We start from the raw sequence: 23,122 nt of genomic DNA, 5'->3' as shown, positions 1-23,122 counted from the left end.
TTTGAAAGACTTACTTTAATTTTTGTGTCCACACTTAGTAGTGTAAACAAAGTGTTCATATCAATGAGAGCTTGTCGAGTTTCTCTGTACACAGTTCCGAGGAAGTTCAATGGCAGAGATAGCTGGAAGAGTAGCCCATTCACCATAACCAAGTCCCCAACCGTCATATTACCTAAAAGAAAAATAGAGGTTGTGCTAATAAGAGCACTGGACAACAGTTAAGTAACAGTTTAATGTATTCACAATAACACGTTCCCTTCTTGTACACATACAGCCCTGTGTACGAGAACCTTATACAACCAAGCATTCAAGAGCTCAGGAATCCTTTGCATCAGCTGGGACATGTAGAAAGTTATTGTTACCATGTTCCTACAGTGCCAAGGCCCTTAAAAGCTATTTTCACTGTGGCAGGCCTACATAGAAAATCAGAGTAGAGATTTAACTACTAATACTGTACCTCAGGGATGGGACCATCTAGAAAAATATTGAAACAACTATTTAATAGCATTAAAGGTCTAATTTATTGGCCAAAATGTATGCTAAGGCAAATTAGCATACATTTTGCCAGCTCTCAGCCTGTGCTGAGCCTTGAATAGGTGTGGAAAAGGTTTGAAATGACTACCAGAAGCAAACAATCGGCTGGCCTACCACAGAATATGCAGCATAGGGGTTGTGGGCATCCTTTTTCACCTTACAGTATCAGATTCTGCTTGACAGGTCTAATGAGCCACATGTAACACTTGGGGCACACTTGAAAGGGACCGAAGAGGATGCCAAGACAATTCTTGTGTCTCCACTGTCTGGTTGCTGGTGGACTCTGCTTTGCTTTTGTCCTATCAGATGTCTGTCTCTGTGAGTACAGAGCCTGCCTCAAACTGGATGTAGATAAGGGAGGGTACTAGGATTATAACACAAATGTTTCAACAAGAAACCCTTGCTTCTCGAACCAGAATCCTGCCATCCCAGAGTAGACATATTCATCAGATGTGCATGCTTATGTAAAACATAAACAAAAAAAACATGCAAGATACTGGCAAAACACATATCAGTCTGAAAGCATAACCTCGTTAAATGGCCATGGAATTTAAGTTTAAAAAAGTATGCATTTTCACACTCCTTTAGTATAGATCTTTAGACAAACGTCAGTAGCATTGGGAAGGTCTAGTGGCCGATATGGCCAATGTGAATAGTCCTCTAAACTGTCTTGCAGCTTTCAGAACTGATTTGGCTTAAAGGGTTTTTTGCATTAGCAATGAGAATTGGATTTGCTGTGACAGATTGCACATAGAGCTGTCAGTCAGTGAGGCACTGATGGTTCCTCCACCTAATTTCTATACTACAATTGCCCTGCTTCATAAGTTTTACTATCAAACACAATCAGAAAGCAAGGTGAATCTAAATTGTGGAGAAGCAGAACTTTAATCATCATAGTGTGGAAAAAATGGAAATCATCACTACAAGGTCCTTTATGTTTAAACACTGTAAAGAAGAACATTGGAGACAATTTATTGTATGAATTCCGTACTTAGAAATAATCAAATAATTTGAAACTTGAAAAAACGGGTTACCTCAAAATACATGCTGGCAGTTTTTGATATTGCATCATATAAATTTGATGAAATGGACTGAGGATATTCTGATACTCAATCATAAGAAATTGATTACATTTATTCAAGAATAAAAGAAAATTATTATTTTGAAAGAAAAACTAGAGGGAAGCCTCTTTTTTATGTTTGGACTTTGCATTGGATTCCTCAGTGAGATCTTTGCTACACCATTATATATTCTGCAAAGGGTTTCATTATTTTGTGTTGTGCCACTGGACAACACACTTGCATGAAAGACCTAGACCCCAAAGATTAAACAAAGCCATGCTACCTCAAAATCCTCAGTCTAATATAATGGAAAACAGATCTTACAGATCACATCTGTAGAGCACACCACAAACCTACCCCATGAAGCTGATCACGCACTATACGGAAGTTAAGGATACTATCACGATGGTAACCAATGGTTGGTGGAAACTATGCAAACAAGTAGGATTGACTGTACTCTATTCCCCCATAAATGTTGCAGTTACACTATTTCCCCCATACACCACTAACACAGAGACCCGTGCTACCACTGACTTTTGAAATTACAGTGCTAGATAGACTTGGGTCAAGGGACAGCTCTATGTAAATGGCCAATTAACTTCTCTGGAGCAAGTCAGATCCAGGGGCCGAAATAATGCATCTGACATATTACTAGGTTATAGAACTAATGTGAAAGCATGGTATGAGAAATGCCCACTGGAGCCCACAAAATTTACACCACTAACAAAAGTAATAACTACAGAATATAGTAGGGCATGGATCTCACATCTATGTAATATTTATAATAACCCATGCACCTCAACACAAAGGACAGAAATCACTCTATGGGAAGAAGACTTGGGTGATCTATGGGATATACATAAGTGGGCATTCGGCGCTGTGTAATTACAAATCATATCCATGAACCACAGGCACAAACTGATGCACTTCAACTTCTTACATAAGATATATTGCACACCCAGTGAAGTAAACCGCATTGACCAGGCCAGACCACATGAATGTAAGAGTTGTTATGCTGCACAGATAGGTTTTCCACATTTGGCATGGAATTGTCCACAAATTAAAACATTTCCGGGCAAGGTGGTTAAAGTAATTGACTGACAGTGGGAGTAACAGTGGGGCAATCACAAGATGTTTCTCTGGTGCAAGTCGAAAAAATTCCATACGGGGTACGCAAGCTCATGCCAAAACTCTTATTAACAGAGAAAGCGCTCTGCATCGGAAAAGCGGCCCGAAACAAACAGAGGCTAAAGGGCTTAAGAGCGTTTCCACATGCACCATGAACATAGAAACATTTGGTGAAATGCTGCCATCAAAAGCTAGACCGCAAGACATCTGCCTGTCATACCACGGCTATCTAGCTGAAGAAGCTGCGGACAACACTAGGGAATAGTGATAACTGGGATCACTGCCATACTAAATGTATTTTCTACATATAGTGATTGATGATTCTATATATGACACGTCGGGAAGGAATAATGTATTAATAACAGAACTGCCTGAAACAATTTTCGTAATGTACACGTTCAATTATGTTAGCACAAGTGGGCCATGTAGTGTTACAACAATACGTTGGATAAGTATGTTTTTTGTTAATTCATCATAAATAAAACTTAAATAAAAAATAGATCACCTCTGCATCTGCAACAAGATCAAAGAAAATAAAACGACTAAGGAAGAACAGAAACATGTATGTACAAAACAGGCAACTATGTCTGCTAAGATATTTTTTTAAATGATGTAGTACTCCATAATAAACTTATACTAGGAACATTTGTTAACTGTACTCAAAATAGAACAAGAGATGGCAAACTCTTCACAAATATTGAACAGTAACTAGCTAAGCACTTATATTCCATACCTTCCAATATTCCACGACTGGCGAGCACCATGATAGCAGTTAAACCAACACTAAAAATCACACTTTGTCCAAAGTTCAACATAGCCAAGGTTGAGGTAGTCTTGAGTGAGGCGTTTTCATAAGTCTTCAAATAGCCATCATATTTCTCTGCTTCAAATTGTTCGTTATTGAAATACTGTGCAAACAAAAAAATAACAATATCACACTGACAAATAGTCTTTTTTATGCATACATCAAACATTTGTTCAACTAATTGTTAACCTATTTACTCAGGTGCATCCAATTTCACTATAGTGTTGAGTCTCTGTTTAAATTATTAAAGGCTAAGTACAATAAAATACCTAGAACAGTGTCCCTATTGAAAGGAAAATTCAAAGAATTTCAATATTTGTACTGTTATAAATCAAAATCAAATAGATATTGGTGAGAAGGACCAGAGAGGAAGAGGAGCAGTTTTCCGAATAAAATAAGTAGGCAAAGATATATACAAGTGGCAGAAGTAGGATTATATACCAAGAATCAAAACAAATGTTAATCACTGGACCAATAAATAGCTGTCTTTGAAAATAAAACAGACCACTTCTTCTCATGTCGACGATGTTTTGACCCTTCTGGACAATTGCATGTTCCTTGCTCGCAATGCTACTGGATTCAGGCTATACTGGCTGATGAGGGTGGTACCCTGAAACCGGTCCTAGGATGCTTGTTTCTGGTCTAAGGAGGACCTGGTCAGACAGGTCGGGCAGGACTTTTTCCTATGGGGAGCAGAGTCAAGACAGATTTGCATATGGCTGGGTCCAAACTGGGGTGGCGTGACAATGGATTTAGGCCCAGAGAGTTTAACATTGTTCAGCATTCCGTCCATCAATTGTTGTTTTTGCCTTTAACAAGGCTAAACAACAGTTGCAGTGAGAGAAAAGTACAGAGTATGAGAAAATAGGTCATCACAATCTAAATCCCAAGTACTATTAGCCTTGAAGATAATTTGTGTTTCTCCAGCATTTATGTCTTTCATAAGTTAAAGCAAAACAGATCTGTGACTAGGGGTGAGGGTTTGAAAAGTTTCAGCGCTCAGTACATCATCTCTTTGTGTTTGCTTTGTTTGCCCTCAGTTGGCAGGGTATGCCCAGACGTGGGTCCCTTGCTCACTTTGCTACCCCGAAACCGGTCCCAGAATGCCGGTTTCTGGTCCAGGGAGGACCTGGCTTGGCAGGTCAGGCTGGACTGTTCCCATGAGGAACAGGGCCAAGACTGATTTGCATATGGCTGGGTCTGAACTGGGGTGGCGAAGTGAGCTAAAGAACGATGATGGATTCAACCCAGATCTGTGACTGGAGGTGAGTGTTTGAAACATTTCAGCGCTCCATCCATCATCTCTTTGTGTTTGTTTCATAGGGTAAATGCTTGATTAAATGCTGGTATATTAGTACAACAGCAGTCTAGGAAATTGCATTCATGCAAAGCAATACCCCACAGTACACCCAGCTCACTATTTAGTCCTCCACTCCAAACAAAGATGTTAATGTGCCTTGAGTTCCAGTTATCATATTTTCAAAGGTGCAAGCACTGAGACAAAGAACTTTTTAAACATAGGAGGGCAGTCACCTGTGATTCTGCAAAGATACCAATGTTGGAGAATTGTTGTTTACTTAAATAGAGTACTAAACAGAGTCTCATACAGCTCATTACCTTGCAAAGCACAGTTTGGAACTTTTCAGACATTGTTCCTTCAGCCAAGAGCAATGAAATATTAGTCCTTTGCATTACAGGCGTTTCTCCTGCTCACGTCGAGTAGGAATGAAAGCAGATTGGGTAAACAACACATTCATTGACATGGTAATTCAATACAACTTTCAGAATGAATATCAGATTTATTCAAAGCCCATCAATAAAGAAATGTAGGCCTTTAAGCAGTAAAAGGACAGTACTTCACCATTCGCCTGGAGGACATCACTGCGAGAAGCAAGGGTTTCTTACATGTTAGAAAGGTTATGTTTGTGAACATATAGGTTAATGGGACTACACAACACTGTGTAATTTTCATAGATGTGCTGGTTTAGATACCAGTAGGCTAGAGTGAACAAACCTCACACAAATGCTTAATCACTGAGAGAACAAGAATGACTCTTTCACTTATCTCCTTTATCTAGTAGCTGTTTGATTTTTTTGTGCACTACAGGTGCCCAAAGATACAGAGAAATGGACTTAAGAAACTGGGGAACAGTACTGATATTACAAGCGGGTTTGAAACACTGATATCTCCAAAGCCACGCAACAGATTATAATGTTGTGGCGGCATCTAGCCAACACATTATCCCCAGGCCAGGAGATTATTTGGAAGGAAGGCAGCAGTATGGTAACTCTCTGACCCTGTAACTTCGTATTTCCTTAAATATACTGATGTATGGTTCTTTTCTTGGCCATCAGGGCTCCTGGAACAAAGTATTATTCAATCTGGTAAGGTTTTATCCTCCAAGTTCTCTTAAGTATTTCATTGTTTTAAGAAGACTGCTGTAACCAAATGCTGTGTGCCCACTGCCACGGCGGCGGACAAGAAAACGAGGTACTTACCTGTAACTTCAGTTATCCAGTATTGGTATCGTTCATAGATTCACATGCCTGAATCATCCCCGCCATCGAGGAGGGAGTGTCACGGTACAATAAAAATATATATACAATAGTAATAAATCATCATACAATAGGCTATAATGGACTATTAAGTCATTACACTAGCCTATCCTTGTCCTTTTGTAAAGAAAGAACCACATTTTGGAACCCAGCCAATCAGGATCCAGCACCCTCTAGAACACACCACATAGAGGTAAGTCCCTCAGATTTTCGTAGCACATGTGACAGTAAGTATAACATAGCAATAAAGGACACCTCTCCGGGGAGGAGGGTGGGTTGCATGTGAATCTATGAAAGATACCAATACCGAATAACTGAAGTTACAGGTAAGTATCTTGTTTTCTTATCCAGTATTGGGGTATCTTTCATAGATTCACATGCCTGAATCAGTATAGTTAGCAGTAAAAATCTTCATCCCTTAGCGGATGGTGGGTACTATATAGACCACATTAGACACGCTGTGCAAAATCATTGTAAACAAACTTATAATATATGTCACATCATATGAGAGAGATATTAAAAACACAGTAACAATTAAAAAGACAGCATTAAAAAAACATGCAACAAGATAGCCACCTCTCAAAAGAGGCTTACCTTATTTGAAAAGGTTACCTAACACTGCTTGACCAACAGCTGACTCAGCTTCTGTAGGCAGATCCAGACAGTAATGCCGTGTGAATGTATGGATATTCTTCCAGGTTGCAGCACGGCAAATTTTCTCCAATTGAACTCCGGCAAACAGCGCTGTCGATGATGCTTAGGCTGCACAGACAGAGGACTTCCAGCTTTAAAATGGCAGAATTGAATCGCTGATGCAATCCATCTTGCAATCGTAGACTTCGTCACTGCTGTACAGGGTTTTTGACCACCATAAGATACAAACAATTGATCCGATTTCCGGATGGATCCAGTTCTTGATAAGTAAAACTTAAGGCACCTTTTAATGTCCAAAGTGTGTAGGGCCTTCTCAGCCGGGGTAGATGGACTGGGAAAGAAAGTCCGTAAAATAATGGGATCATTAAGATGGAAAGAAGATGGAACTTTTGGAATGAATGTAGAATTCGTTCTTAAGAGAACATAGTCATTGGTGAACCTTACGTATGGTTGTTTGATAGTAAATGCTTGAATTTCGCTGACTCTCCTAGCAGAGGTAAGCACCAACAAAAGAGCAGTTTTCCAGGCGAGATATTTAAGTTCAGCCTTGTGCATGGGTTCGAATGGATGCTTCATGAGCTGAGATAGAACGAGATTCAGCCTCCATTCAGGAGGAGGAGCTCAGATGGGCGGAAAAGCCCTGAAAAGACCTTTCAAGAATTGCTTGACCAAACGGTTGGAGCAGAGAGATGGGCCGAAAGCAGAACGTCTGTAAATTGAGATTGCGGCCAGATGCAGCTTAACAGATGCGAACATAAGTCCAGACTTAGCTAATGAGAGAAGATAGGGGAGAACCTTCTTCGGAGAACAGTCCAGGGGATGTGTATCATTATCACGGCACCAACAACAGAAACGTTTCCATTTCAGAGAATAGGTTTTTTAAGTAGAAGGAGCTCTTGCTTTTGCAAGTATATACCTACAGTCTTGTGGTAAGTCTAGCTCCTTGAATTCAGTGAGCTCAGAAGCCAAGCATGAAGCTGCAGAGGGGCTGGGTGTGGGTGGAGAATGTGGCCCTTGCTCATTGTCAATAGAGTTGGAGACACAGAGACGAAATGGACTGCATTCTGAGTGTAGGGGAAGCTCTGTGAACCACTGCTGACGCGACCACCGTGGGGCAATGAGAATCATTCGACACGGTTCCAGTTTCAATTTTGTGAGAAGCCTCGGGATCAAAGGAAAAGAAGGGAACGTGTAAGCGAAAATCCCCGTCCATCTCATCATGAAGGCGTTTCCCCAAGAGCCCTCCTCTGGATCCCAACTGGCATAAAATGGGCATTTGCGATTTGTTTTGGAGGCAAAGAGATCCAAGTTGGGTCGGCCCCACATCTGAAATATGTGATCCACCACTGACTGTTCCAGTTCCCATTCATGGCAAGAATTTGATGTGCTGCTCAAAGTGTATGCCAGAGTGTTGTCTACTCGTGGCAGATGCTCCACCTTTATCGTAATGTGATGAGAAAGGAGCCATTCTATATGGTCTGCGCTTCCTGAGCTAGGATGTGAGAAAGTAGTGTTGTCGGTTCTTATGAGAACTGATGACCCCTGAAGTCTTGGGAGAAAAGACTGTAGAGCCAGAAAAATAGCTCAAAGCTCCAGTTGATGTGCATTCTTGATGATGCCTTTGACCATTTCCCTCTTATGCAGAGATCTTGGAGATGCGCACCCCATCCTTCGAGAGATGAGTCTGTAGTCAGAATGAATTCTGGTGGGGGAGAAAGAAAGGTAAGCCCGGTCGAGACATTGCTGTAGCGCTGCCACCAAAGCAGAGTCACTCGCATGGCCGGGGTTATCCTCACCAGGTCTTCGAACGACCCTGTTACCTGAAGCCATTTACTGTCCAGTTCTTCTTGGATAGGTTGCATTCTGAGACGTGAGTGAGAAACCAAAAGGATTGCAGAGGACAACATTCCGAGAAAGGATTTTATCACCCTCACAGAAGCGAACCTTCTTTTTCGTAGGTCTGACGCTAGGGAAACCAGATGCGATTGTCTTTCTGCGGACAAGGATGCTTTGTCCTGGATAGTGTCCAAAACTGCCCCCAGAAACGGAATCCTTTGAGATGGGTGAAGAACTGATTTTTGGGAGTTGAGAGACAGCCCCAGAGATTGAAATATGCGAAGCCAGGTGTGCGTTGCTTCTGAACCCTGCCGAAAGGAAGGAGCTTTTATTAGCCAATTGTCCAGATATGGGAAGAGCTGCAGCCCCTGCAGCCTGAGGTGAGCCGCAACTGGAGCAAGGCATTTTGTAAAAACTCTTGGAGCTGAACGCAGGCCAAAAGGAGGAACCTTGAACTGAAAATGCGCACCTGCCATAGTAAAACGGAGGAACTTTCGATGTTTGGGATGGATCGGGATGTGGAAGTATGCGTCCTGCAGATCTAGTGTTGTCATGAAGTCTGCATGGTCTAGGAGATGTAGAATCTCTTGAAGAGTAACCATTCGAAAGGCTTTCTTTTGCAGGCATTTGTTCAGCTTCCTCAGATCTAGGATTGGTCTCCATCCCCCCGGCTTTTTCCTAATTAAAAAGAAGGGGGGAGTAAAAACCTTTTCCCACTTGGGAGCGAGGCACCTTCCCTATAGCTCCTTTTAGTAGCATACTTCTTGCCTCTTTCCTGAGAAGAGCTAGATGTGGTGGATGCTTCCTTAAAGGTAGATGAGGAGGAGGGAATGTTACAAATTCTAAGGTGTACCCAAATTTGATTATTTCCAAGACCCACTTGTCCGAGGTCAGCTTTTCCCATTGGTTTAAATGACGAGAAACGTTTGGCGTCTTGGTGTTGAAGCGTGACCGAACTGTCACAGGTGTTAAGGAAAGGTCACTGTTTCCTACCATTGTCTCTGCCCTGTTGGGTCTGTTTCCTTCTGTTCTGTGGCCTGTATGTGGCAGTAGGGGGCGCTCTATAAGACTGCTGTTGTTGCTGTTGATAACCATATCTGCCCTGATTATACTGGGGTTGGTACTTTTGGTAACCTCCACGAAAGGAGAAAGACCCTCTTCCATGGGCGCCTCGAAAAGGAATTCTCCTGTATTGAAGCGTACCCAGGGGCCTTGGCAGTGTGTCTTTTTAATATCTTGCAGGGCATCATCGATGTACTTTCCGAAGAGCGCATCCCCATCAAAAGGCATGTCGAGAATTTTGCTTTGAATCTCCGGGTGGAAAGTGGTAGATTTAAGCCAACCCTGGCGACGTAGGACTGCTGCTCCCGCTAGTTGTCAGAATCCAAGGGAGGCTGTATCCATGGAACTATCGATCGTTTCCGATGCTACTCTCTCCTTCCAGGAGAATCTTCTCCGCCTCCTGTTTTTTATCCTCAGGTAAAAACTCAAGATATGGAGTAATATCGGACCACAATTGGCGGTCATATCTTCCAAGGATCGCCAATGAGTTAGCGGCACGAACGGAAGCACCTGCCATTGTGGTAAACCTCTTGCCTATATTGTCAAGCGTCCTACCATCCTTGTCAGGATGCACAGTGATCGGTGCCGATTGATTTCTTGACCTGCGCTGTGCAGCTTGAGAGATGACTGAGTCAGGCCTAGGGTGCTGGACTGTTCCCATGAGGCACAGGGTCAGACTGATTTGATTTGCTCAAATGCTCCGTCCATCATCCCCTTTGGTATCGCTAGGGTGACCGGACAGGAAAGCAGGGGCATCATCCGGGGCCTTATATTTCTTATCAATCCTGGGAAGAATTGCCGGTACCGATAAAAGGTTCCTCATAATCTTGACGCCCTCTTCCCAGATATGGTCGATTATGGGAATGGCGCAGACAGACTTCTTGCTCTAATCTTTAAAATCAGAGGAAGCAATCAGATTTGTTAATAGGCATAGTTAGATGAAATTGTGTCGCTGCTCTCTCCATGACCGCATGAAAACCTCCAATGTCCTCTGGAGGGGAATAAATTACCTGAGGAACTGGAGACTATGGCGTAGGGATCACGTAATCCTCCCATTCATCCATGGTTGTTGGTGATTTAGGGAGCTCGCCCTCTTAAGCGAGCATTTCCATGTCGTCATCATGTATCCCTAGTTCTTGTTGTGTAGGTACAACATCTTGTGACTCAGGAGCTGGGGCAGATGAACTTGAAGTGTGCAAAACAGATGGAGTTGAAAACGGTCTCTGAACAGGTTCGGCCGCAGTCAGAAAACAAGTGTGGTAATCTTTCAGCATAGCTTCCAAGTCCTCTACCAACGCCACGGGCATCTGCACCACAGGTTCCTGATGAGGCAATACAACTTGAGGCCTTTGCACTGTTTGATAAGGCTCATAATACTCTTCTTCCTCATCATCCTCCTTGTATTCAACATGAAGCTGAGAGGGGCTGCGTGCAGGACTGAACAGTCCATCAGCCTCTAACTCTTCCAAAATATGGCTTGGAGGCAATGGTGAAATGTATGAAGGGTCGTGGTAGTAGCCTCTCGCAGATGGGAGCGAAGACGCTAATTTTGATGTCAAAATAGGAGTTACTTGTAGTGAAGTAGGCCTTTTCCGCGTGATCGTCGACGAGATGACCATGGAAGGAGAACAGTGAGAGTTGAAGCTGCCATCACTGATGTTAATGTCGACGTTGTCGATGTCATCGACGGAGGACCCGTCATCGACGATAAAGTAGTCGAGGTCGACGGTGGAAGCGTCGACGAGCAAAGAAACATCATCGACGGTGGGAGCGTCGATGAGAGTGGAACCGTCTTCGATGGTGGGAGCGTCGACGAGAATGGGGCCGTCGTCGATGGTGTTGTCGACGGAGGAGAGACTTTGATCGTCGGCGGTGTAGTCGACAGAGGCAATTTAGTCTTCGACGTCGAAGAAGGATTAGTTACTTACCTGTAATCCTAGTTCTCATCCAGGGGTATACTCATCAAAATCATAAGCTATGAATAATCCCCGCCCACGTGCGGGATCCCGGAGCATATAGAAAATACATATATATATATATATCCATATATGCTTTACTGGCGATACACCACACCAATCTCTTCACCCCAAATGAAAGAGTGTGACCAACTCCGGAGGTACAAAAAGCAGCTTTATTTTCGTAGGTGAGCAGAAGGTCCCTGAAACGCTAGGCAGACGCGTTTCAGACATAGATTGTCTTTCTTCAGTGCCCGTCTCAGATGTGTCCTTCTTGTTAACGGGGGTCCATTACTCGATGTTTAAAAGCATTGGCCCCTCCTTCGCCTCACAGGTGTAAGGCACCTCGCACTACTCCTGCTGCACAGCTGCATGCTGGGCGCTGTAGTTCACTGATTGTGCTCCTCCAGTGTAGAGCCCTCAAAAACAGCCAGTGCTGCCAACAGTGATTTCAGGTCGTCCCCGCAGTCACGCAGCAGGTAAGAGCAGCCCTTTGTCCTCCTTATCAAGCAGATCGATTCTGCCTCCTCTCTCCCCAGGCGCCTGTCATCACCATATGGGAATCCGGCATCAGGGGGCGACGCAATTGCAGTTCATGCAAACACCAAAAGATGCAGGTTTAATGCGTGCTGCTCCATAAGAAAAGAGGACATGCACTGAAAAGTTGTCATACAACAATCCTTTATTGCTTTAGAAAAACTTGTAATTGCAGGCAGTTGCCAGTAGGCTGCATAGCAGAGCAGTAATGAAACAAAAAAAACTGACACCTTGCCTTTAAGGCCTCCAAAGGTCTTGGCACCGTGCCTTTACGACCTGCCAGGAGACCCTTTGCTCCCATCATGCACCACAGGTGACAGTTAGGTCAGTTCTTTTGACGGTGCATTGTGTAGAGGCACTTGAGTAGAGGAAACAATTAACATAGAACAACTCCAGTAATGCTCGCCCGGGGAGGAGGGAGGGTCGCTTGTGACTTGGATGAGTATACCCCTGGATGAGAACTAGGATTACAGGTAAGTAACTAATCCTTCTCATCGAGGGGATACTCATCAATAGTCATAAGCTATGAATAGAGTAGCAAGCCCATACCCACTACCTCGCGGACGAGCAACAGAGTATACAGAATATGAACAATATTACGTTCAAAATAGCAATCATGCAAACAAGTTCCTCAAAGAGGCCTGCCCAACCTGGGCATTGGCCTGTGCATCAGAATCTAGAAAGTAATGGCTTGTGAAGGTATGCAACGATCGCCATGTAGCTGCCTTACAGATCTCAGACATTGGAACATTGAGAAGGAGAGCTGTGGTAGACGCTTTCCCTCTGGTAGAGTGTGCTTTAGGTTTACCCTGTAAAGTCTTGTTAGCTAACTGGTAGGAAAAAGCTATACAAAAGACAATCCATCGAGAAATGGATCTTTTAGATGCAGATAGACCGGTGTTAGTGGAACCGTAGTTGACAAAGAGCCGGTCAGATTTCCTAAGTGTGTGAGTCCTGGCAAGGTAAAACTTCAATACTCTCCGGAGATCTAAAGAGTGTAACGATCTCTCTGGAGGAGTGGAAGGTTTAGGAAAGAAGGTGGGTAGAGTAATCACCCGATTGATGTGAAAATCTGAGACCACCTTAGGAAGGAAGCTCAGATGTGTACGTAATACCACCCTATTGGCATGAAACACAGTATAAGGCTCCTTACAGCACAGCGCCTGAATCTCGCTCACCCTGCGGGCTGATGTGATTGCTACCAAAAAAGCAGCCATCCAGGTCAAATGCTGCAAAGATGCCTTATGAATAGGCTCGAAAGGAGCACCCATCAGTTTAGTAAGAACAATGTTAAGTTCCCAAGGTGGAGAAGGAGATCTCACTGGGGGATAAACCTTCCTGAGTTTATGTTTATGTTTGTTCTCATTTGTATAGCGCTAATCACCAAAGGTCTCTAAGCGCTGCCTCATAGACGACAAACCTAACATAGCAGCAACGCTAAATTAGCCTAATCCTAATAAGTCTAAGCAAAAGCCTCCAGAAATAACATGGTCTTCAGCCTCCTCCGAAATGGGAGTAGTTTTGCGTCCCTGCGCAAATCCTCTGGGAGCTTGTTCCACATCTGGGGTACAAAGACCGAGAAGGCTCGACCGCCAAGCGTCGCCATGCTGAAACGGGGGCAGGTAAGAAAACTGGCCCATGAGGAACGAAGATGGCGGCCCGGTACATAGGGCTTCAAACGATCTATGATGTACTTGGGAGCTTCACCAAACAGGGACTTGTGCACAATGCACAGGCCCTTGAAGCTTACCCTTTGTTTAATAGGTAGCCAGTGCAAATGACACAGCATGGTAGAGCATGCATTTTTCGGGGCAGCTTAAATATCAACTTTGCCGCATCGTTCATGACCACCTGTAGTTTCCTTAAGAGTGATGCAGGGAGGCCAATATAAACTGCATTACCATAGTCTGCCTGCATGGTGGTGGATGACAAAAGGACAGATAATTTTCGGAGCTGACGCAGTAATCCGATACAGCTTCCCACCACAGCGGAAACCTGGTTCTTCATGGTCAGTCCAGTGTCTAGTTTGATACCTAGGCTTTTCACGGTCGGCACTGGTGTAGGTGAGGCCAAAACAAGCTGGACCAAGGGGAGGACTCTGGAAATTGTACCAAGACTTCGGTCTTATCTGGGTTCACTTTTCAAGGTCATCCAGTTCATGGTGTACCTAAGAATGTTCTGAACATTCCGTTGTGAGTCACAGGTGTGATCAATGCGAACTATTAGCTGGGTATCGTCCGCGTAATTAAACACCTGGCAGTCTAACTTAGCTAGGGCCTCAATCAGGGGTTGGAGATAGATGTTAAAAAGCAGGGGGGAAAAGGCCGAACCCTGCGGAACCCCCCAAAGCAGTGTGCCCTGTTTAGACACAAGGTCACCCAACTGGACTTTCTGTTGGCGGTCTTCCAGAAAGGAAGTGAGCCACTGAAGGGCTATCCCTGTAACTCCTAACCGCTGCATACGAGTGAGTAACCTCCCATGATTCACCGTATCAAAGGCGGCTGAGAGATCAAGCAGAATTAAAGCCGAAAGGGTCTTTATCTGCTGCAAGTCGTAGATCGTCCAGGACTGAAAACATCACCAACTCAGTGCTGTTGTACACCCGAAACCCCGCTTGCCGATGGTGCAGCAAGTGATTTTGTTCAATATTTGATGCAAGAACTCTGAGCACATGCTGTTCAAGGACTTTAGCCAGGAACGGGAGTTGGGAAATGGGGCGGAAGTTCTTCAGATTTCTAACATCCGCCACTGCTTTCTTCAGCAGTGGAAGTACTATTGCTTCCTTAAACTTCTGAGGAACCTTTCATGAAATCAAAGATGAATTCAGGACAGACAGTACCTCAGGCTCAACCAGAGGGATGATCATTTTGAACACCTTAGGAGGGCAGAGGTCTTCAGGAGACCCGGATTTCACCTTAGCTACTATACGAGCCAGATCCTCTGGTTCAAGCACCGGGAACTGAGAAAAGGGGGCATTCAAGTAATTGAGGGGCTCTTCCTCAGCTGATTGTGGGCAGGGGGCAATATGCGTATTCTTAATGGCCAGGATGATCTCTTCAACTTTAGTTAAGAAGAAATTCTGGATTTTGTCACATTCAGCTTGATTAGAGATCGTTTTTTGTTCGGACAACTTACTCAGTTCCCCGAGTATAATAAATGTCTCTTTTTGCGTGTCTTTTGCCTCACTAATCCAGGCTTCTTAATAGGCTGATTTAGTTTTAATAAGATAGGCCTTATAGTGGGCTAGTTTAGATTTAAATATCTCCTTGTCACCTGGAGCGAGAGATTTCCGCCATAGGTGTTCAGCCTGACGGAGAACTTGTTTTTCCCCTCTAAGCTCACTTGTATACCATGGAACCCTAGTAGAACTATGCGAGATCTTAGTCCTCCGGATAGGAATGACTTCATCAATGGCTGTCTTCAGCCGGAATGAGAGTACTGCAAGTTCTAAACCTGGGTCCAAGGACCAGGGCCTAGGAGCGGACGTCCTACTCAGGGCGTCTTCTAGGACGGCAGCCTCTAGTTTACTCCCAATTCCGAAATGACTTCCACCCCACTGGCGCCTGCTGAGTCCCTCCAGAAAGTCCTTGACCACTGGCATTTGAAAGAATGACCCCTGGTTCGGAGACTTCCTGTATGCCGTTATTGCAGCCAGGTGAACCCTGATGGAAGAATATTGCAGGCCGGACGTAGCTAAGTATAACAAGTAAGGAAGGATCACTTGCTCCTGACCCTTGATCGGATCATAAGCGCTGTCCTTACACCACAGGTAACATCTCTTCCACTTGAAAGCATAAGATCTCCTGGTGGAGGGCCTCTTTGCTTCCTTGAGAATACTCATACAGTACGCTGAGAGGTCTAAGTGCCCGTACTGGATGACCTTAGGAGCCATGCTGTCAATCGCAGGGACGAGAGATTGGGATGAAATACTCTCCCTTCGTTCTTGGCCAGCAGGTCAGGATGGCAGGGCAGCCTCCGGTGTGGGGCTTCGGACAGCTGTAGAAGACCCGGATACCACCACAGGCGCGGCCACTCCGGAGCTATCAGGATCATTCTGGTGTTGGTCCTGTAAAATTTCTGTATGACCACTGGGATCAGAGGGAGCAGTGGAAAAGCGTACAGCAATATCTGCAACCACTGGATCAAAAGTGCATTCCCCCATGATCCTTGTGGGAATCTGGACGCGAAGATTGGGCATTTTGCATTTGCCGCGTCTGCGAACAGGTCGATGTCTGGCACTCCCCAATGCCGAAAAATGTCCTGAGCGACTTCTTCGTTTAGAACCCAATTGTGCGCTTCTACGAAATCTCTGCTGAGAGCATCTGCTTGCACGTTCAAGGTTTTTGGAAGGTGGACAGCCACGATCGTGAGATTTCTCGCCAGAAGCCAATGCCAGATGGTCTGGGACTCTAGAGACAGGACCCTTGACCTGGTGCCTCCCTGCTTATTCAGATAGAACATTGTAATCATGTTGTCTGTCTGAATCTGAATGGAACTGGACTGGAGAGATTGGTACAGAGACTTGAGAGCCAGATGAACTGCCCTTAGCTCCAGGAAGTTGATGTGATAACTTCGCTCTGTCTCAGACCAGAGACCTTGTATCTGAAGCTGGCCCATGTGAGCTCCTCAACCCTGCAGTGACGCATCCGTAACAATAGTCTGGATCGGAATGGCCTGGTGAAAAGGGACCCCTTGTAGAAGATGCGATCGTTCATCCACCGTTTGATGGAGTCCCTGGCAGCCTGAGGAAGGACCACACGATCTTCCCAATGGCCTGACCGCTGTGTCCACTGATCTTCGAGGGACTGCTGCAGAGGCCGCATGTGTAGTCTGGCATTGGGAACAAGGAAGATACATGAGGCCATTGATCCCAGCAGCGACGACACCTGCCTGGCTGTAAGATGTAGAGCACTGAGAAGAGCGCGGCACTTGATCAGCATTGATGACCTCTCCTCCGAAGGACACGCGCTTGCTCTTACGGTGTCCAGGGAAGCGCCCAAGTAGTGTATCTTCTGTGTGTTGGATTGAGGACTGATTTCTTGTAATTGACTTGCAACCCCAGGGAGTGAAGAAGTTGAAGGCAGTAGGTGAGATGGCTCTGGAGTAGTGAAGGTGTGGAACTCTTTAAGAGCCAATCGTCTAGGTAGGTGTAGACGAAGATTTTCTGCTTGCGGAGGAACGCAGCCACCACCGCTATGCACTTGGAGAACGTTCGGGGGCGGATTTGAATCCGAACTGAAGTACTCGGTACTGATAGTGCCGTTGAGACACCTGGAACCTGAGGAATTTTCGATTCTTCACTGACACAGGAATGTGAAAGTAGGCGTCCTGTTGGTCGATGGCACACATCCAGTCCCCCTGGTGAAGATGTGGGAATATCTGATGCAGGGCTAGCATCCGAAATTTCACTTTCCTTATAAATTTGTTCAGCAGGCGCAAATCGAGGATAGGTCTGTACTCTTTGGTTACTCCTCTCTTCTAGACCAGGAAATACCGTGAGTATACCCCTTGGTTTCGCTGGAGGAGAGGGACCTCTTCTATGGCTTTTTTTTTTTATTTATTTTTTTTAACTTTTTATTTTTGCATTTTCAAGGCAACATACAGCTCGGTCAAAAGGGTGCAACACAACACTAATTAACAGCATTATTACCAGTGCAGAAGCAGGGGGAGGGAAGGCATAGCAGATGGGCACAACAGGCCTCGACAGCAGTCAACGAGGCAGGCAGTAGCGTCAAACAATACAATGGAACGATCGACAGGACACACAGATGAGCCTCTGAGGATGCATTAGGCCAAGCGGTCTCCTACGCCAGCCATTCGCAGGCCCATACCATGTGTAACGCAGGCACGCGGGGGGGGGGGCCTCGGTGCGACGTATCCCGCCATCCTCCATCCAGATGGCACCGACCCAAGACAACCTGCTCCCAGTGCATGCGGGGCAGCCACAGAAAGGGACCCTACTCTGGCAGCCCTACCTCCTCAGCGGCCCCCTCAGCCAAGAGGTAACACCGCAATGGAGCCCAGATGTCTGTGGGGCGCGAAGTTGTCGGCAAGAGCTCAGCGTATGTGCAGATCTGTTCCTGGCAGTAAGTTAGGTCGTGCAACCAGTCCTTGAACTTCGGGGCCCTGCCCCGACCCCAACGACATGCAACTCGTCTCTTCGCAACCAGTAAGGCCAGTGCGATGAATTTGCGGTGCGCCGCCTGTATGGGCTCCACGTATCCCAGCAGGGCCAAGAGGGGTGAGGGCTCAACCACCGAGTTGATCATCTTGGAGAGAGCTTCACAGACATAGCCCCAAAAGCGGTGCACAGCCGCGCAATCCCACGCCAAGTGCAGAAAGTCAGCCCCAGGAGCGTGGCACCTATCGCAGCGGTCATTATCCCTGAGTCGGAAACGACACATACGCACGGGGGTGTAGTATAATCTATGAATGAACTTGTAATGTATGATTCTGAATCTGCTGCTGGAGGAGATGCGCTCTGTCTGCAGTAGGCAGAACTCCCACTGCTTGTCCGTCAGCGGGGCTTGCAGTTCTCGGTCCCACTTGTCCCTCGCCGCCAGTCTCGGAGCGCTCATGCTTGAGTGCACCGATCTGTATATTTTAGAAACTAGTTTGACAGGGGTTTCATCCAGAAGAATTCGTTGCAGCGGCGCCATGGGTGGGGGTTCCCGTGGAAAGTCGGGTGTGAGCGCCCGTATTCCCTGACGAAGCCGAAGATATAGGAATACGTCTAGAGGGGAAGGCTGTATGCCCTCATAAAGGTGGTCCATCGTCCGGAATTCGCCATTATGATATAAATCTCCCCACGTCACCACACCGACAGCCCGAAGCAGCCTCCGGAAGCCAACCTCCTGAAGCAGGGGCATGCCAGGGTGATAAGCGAGGGGCAGAAGCGGTGCATAAAGTAAAGCCAGCCCCATCTTGGCAGTCAATTCGCTCCATGCCGACACCGTGCTGGCCACTGTGGATGGCGTCTTATCCCTACCCGCCACCGGGATATACAATGCGCCCTCAATAGGAATCGGGTGTGCTAGCCAGTGTTCGGCAGCTAGTTGGGGCATGTATCTAGGCTGCCGGATCCAAAAATAGGCGTAGTGCGCCTGGGCCGCGCGATAATACAGTTCAAAGTCGGGGATGCCAAAACCGCCCTGATTGTATGGCTTAATGAGGGTCTCCCACCGTAGACGGGGCGATTTTCCGCCCCAAACGAGTCGGATGAGCTCAGCGCGTAACTGTCGGAAAAAAAAGGACCCCGGGTAAAAGGGAATATTCAGAAAGAGATACAGCAGCTGCGGTAAGATCACCATTTTAATCAGGGATGATCTGCCCGCCATGGAGAGGGGCAGAGCAATCCAGCGCGTAATGCAATCGGAAATGCGAGACATTGCCGTGCCATAATTGGCCCTCAGGAGCTCCTCCCTATCTTTTTCAATGTGTATGCCCAGGTATTTAAAGTCACCATCACACCAGGCGAGGGGGTAATCTAACCCAAAGCGCCCGGTGGAGGGCGTCAGGGGAAGAAAGCAAGACTTGCTCCAGTTTATCTGGACCCCGGAAATCCTGCCAAAGCGGATGAATTCCCGAATAATCGGATTGAGATTCTCTCTAGGATCGCGCACATAAAGAGTGATATCGTCAGCATACATAGAAATCAGTATCTGTCTCTGGAAGCATCTCAGCGCTCTGTCTTTATGGTGCTGCCGCAATTTAGCTGCCAGGGGCTCCATGGCTATGGCAAACCCCTGGTAATGGAGAATGCATCAGAGAGCCGGCCATTCACCAGTACTTTCGCTCTAGGGCCGATATATAATAGCTTAATCCAGGAAATAAATATCTTAGGGAACCCCATACGCTCCAGTACCTGGAACACATAATCCCATTCCAGGGAGTCAAACGCCTTCGTGGCATCGAGGAAGATTGCGGCCATCGGCTGATCGTCATGTACAGAGTTCAAAATGGAAAAGAACGTGCGCAGATTATGTGACGTTGCCCGACCGGGCACAAACCCAGCTTGGTCAGGGAGTATCAAGTTGGGAAGGAGCAAGTTGATGCGAGTGGCAATAAGTTTGGCAAGGATTTTAACATCACAGTTAAGCAATGAGAGAGGCCGGTAAGAGTCACAGCTAGTCGCCGCTTTACCAGGTTTAAGGAGGGACGTGATAAGGGCCATGCGCATCGAGGGAGGAAGACTGCCCACCTCAAGGGCGTCCTCATACACCTCCCGCAAGACCGGCGCCATGAAATCAATGTAGGTCTTATAAAATTCAATAGGTATCCCGTCCAATCCAGCGGCCTTGCCAGACCGCATGTGCATTATGGCCTCCCGCACCTCATCCAATTGGAAAGGGGTGCCCAGGAATTCCCTCTGCGCATCACTCAGCCAGCCGAGAGACACATCCTGTAGGTATTCAGGTAAGCAAAGCTCGCCCTCCCTGGCCGAAGTATACAGTCCCCGATAATGCGTAACAAAAGCATTGAGAATTTGCGCAGTATCTCTGTACAGAGCACCATCCTCCCCAATGAGTTCCACAATGCAGTTGGAAGGTCGCATCAGCCTCATCGTTGCAGCCAGGGCCTTGCCTGGCCTCTCGCCCTCGCCATACCGACGGGAGATCCAATACTTGCCCCTGAATTTCACCTCCCGAGCAGCCTCGGCAGTATACTCTGTGACTTTGTCACGAATACTCGCTAATGTGGCCTCGTCAGGCTTATCAGCCAGCGATGTTTCAAGCGCCTTAAGGTCCGTTTCCAGGAGGCGTAGTCGCGCAAGTATGCTCCGCAGGACCCCCAACCCTTTTGCAATGCACACACCACGTAGGATCACCTTAAAGGCATCCCAGATGGTTGCAACATCTTTTACTGAGTCCTTGTTCCGACGGAAGAAATCTAGGCACTCCTCGCGCAGCTCCTCCTGAAACGCGGCATCCAACAGCATCATAGGCTGCAAGCGCCAGGCCGACACCGGGGGGCCAAGATCCGAAGCTCTCAGGGTGACTCGTACTGGGGAATGATCCGAAAAGGTAAGGGGGAGGTGACTTGCCCGGGCCAGCGCCGCATGGAAGCATGGGGCAACGAAGACATAGTCCAGCCGTGCCCAGGTCTTCGCCTGTGCCGTGATGTGAGTGCCCTCCCGCCTAGTCGGATGGAGATGCCTCCAGGCATCAATCAGACTATGCTCCATAAGTATCTCCAAGAGTGCCTCACGGGAAGTAGTGTAGTGATGCGGAGCCGGGTGGGACCTGTCTATCTGAGGATTAAGTGTGGTGTTAAAGTCTACCCCCCAGATGAGGTGCTGTGTGCCTGCGCCTATTATGTCTGCGCCTAGGTCTGCAAAGAACTGCGGGTCAACCACGTTGGGGCCATAACAGCAGGCAAGAGTAACCGCCATATGCCCCAGCCTACCCCATACCAAACAGTACCTGCCTTGGGTGTCGGACTTAGTGCCTGCCATAACAAAGGGGGTCCCCTTTTTCACCAGTATTGCAACCCCACGGGAGTTTGAAGAATAGGATGAGAAAGCAGTGTATTTAGCCCATCTGCGGGCAAAGGGCTGCGCTGCGTGTGCCCTAAAGTGGGTCTCTTGTAAAAACGCTATGTGGATGGCGTGTCGATCTAGATAGGCGAGGATCTGCCTACGTTTCCTCGGGTCCCCCAGACCCCTAACATTCCACGTGAGTATGTTCAAGTCAGAGTCTCCCATAGGCAGGCCGGGAAGTAAATGAAATGTGGGCCACAAGCAAAGAGCCTGCAGTCCAGCGCCACTGCAGAGGCACGCATGTCGCCTGCACAACTTCTATCATCCAGATAGCACTAGCCTGTTTTGTATGTCGCACGCACGGGCCGCCTCGCAGCCCCATGGAATCCCTCCTCCTCAACTTTGTCAACAGCATCCATATGACATCAGCTGCACACAACAACACCACAACAAAAACAACCCGGATGATCTCCCCGCTCGTCCCCGCATCCATCCCCACTGTGCAGTGTTCGTCTTGCGCCAATACAGGCCTGACAAGGGATGCGGAGTTACCAATCCAAGACAGTAAGGAAAACAAGGCATCAGTGTAATGTTCCAAAATGCAAGGTATCAAAGCAAGAAGAAAACCTCCAATCCCCCCCCCACCCACTGAAGCAGCCCCAACGTGCCAGAAACCTCAACCCGCCCCCCTCCCAAAATTTCCACCCAACAGCTCAACAGGAGCAACTTAGTCAATTTGTTCATTGGGGTACACCCTATAGGGGTCATCTAGGGGCCACATACAGCCACCCTCTACACCCAGCGCCCCAACTCCGTTAGGGGAACTAGGGAGGGTGGTGCCTGGAGTATAGCACCAGCCGCCGCCAAACTCCCGGCTAGGACAGTCTTGAGCATCATCACTGCGGCCGTGCAAGCGGGCACATGCGGTGGACATCAGGTCAGGCAACAGACACGCTGCCCCCAGGAGCAGCAGCAAGCACAAGAAAGCAACAGGCTAAAAAGTTACTGGTCATCATCATGGTCAGTACGCTCCTCTAGTCGTCGTTCAGCCCGCGCACACTTCAGAGTTTTCAAAAAGTCCTCCACTTATTGCGGGTTCGTGAAAAAATGTTGCTTAGCTTGGTGTGTAACGCGCAGCTTCGCTGGGTAGAGCAGCGCGTAGTCGATTTGAAGAGCACGAAGTTTTTTCTTTACCTCAATGAATTTACGCCGCTGTTCCTGAACGACAGGTGTGAAATCCGGGTAAACGGTAAAGCTGACACCGTCACAAGAGAGTTGTTGGTTCTGACGCGCAGCCCTCAGAGCAGCGTCCCGATCCCTGTAATTAAACAGTCGAGCAATGATGGGTCGCGGTGGAGCTCCGGGCCTGGGTCGCGGCCCAAGGGAACGGTGAGCTCTCTCAACAATGAATTGCTTGGAAAACGCCTCCGGCCTGATGGAAGTCAAGTGAATCTTTTCCACGTAGTCCTCCATGCGGCCCGTGTTGGTAGACTCCGGCACCCCCACTACGCGGATG

General features: G+C 46.9%; 1 protein-coding gene across 1 annotated transcript in view; it reads right to left on the bottom strand.

Moving 5' to 3' along the window:
* ABCB7 (ATP binding cassette subfamily B member 7) overlaps positions 1-23,122 on the bottom strand; it is an 801,099-nt gene that overhangs the window by 288,257 nt on the left and 489,720 nt on the right. Inside the window, exons 9-10 of the mRNA XM_085608245.1 lie at positions 3,457-3,631; positions 15-172 (exon numbers count right to left, since the gene is read on the bottom strand). Of these exons, the coding sequence (XP_085464371.1) occupies positions 15-172; positions 3,457-3,631 (333 nt within the window). The remainder of the gene's footprint in view (positions 1-14; positions 173-3,456; positions 3,632-23,122) is intronic.

Source organism: Triturus cristatus, chromosome 5_2, assembly GCF_964204655.1.
Source record: "Triturus cristatus chromosome 5_2, aTriCri1.1, whole genome shotgun sequence".
Taxonomy (NCBI): Eukaryota; Metazoa; Chordata; class Amphibia; order Caudata; family Salamandridae; genus Triturus; species Triturus cristatus.
The sequence above is the reverse complement of the archived record's forward strand: the minus strand, read 5'-3'. Positions and strand labels throughout refer to the sequence as shown.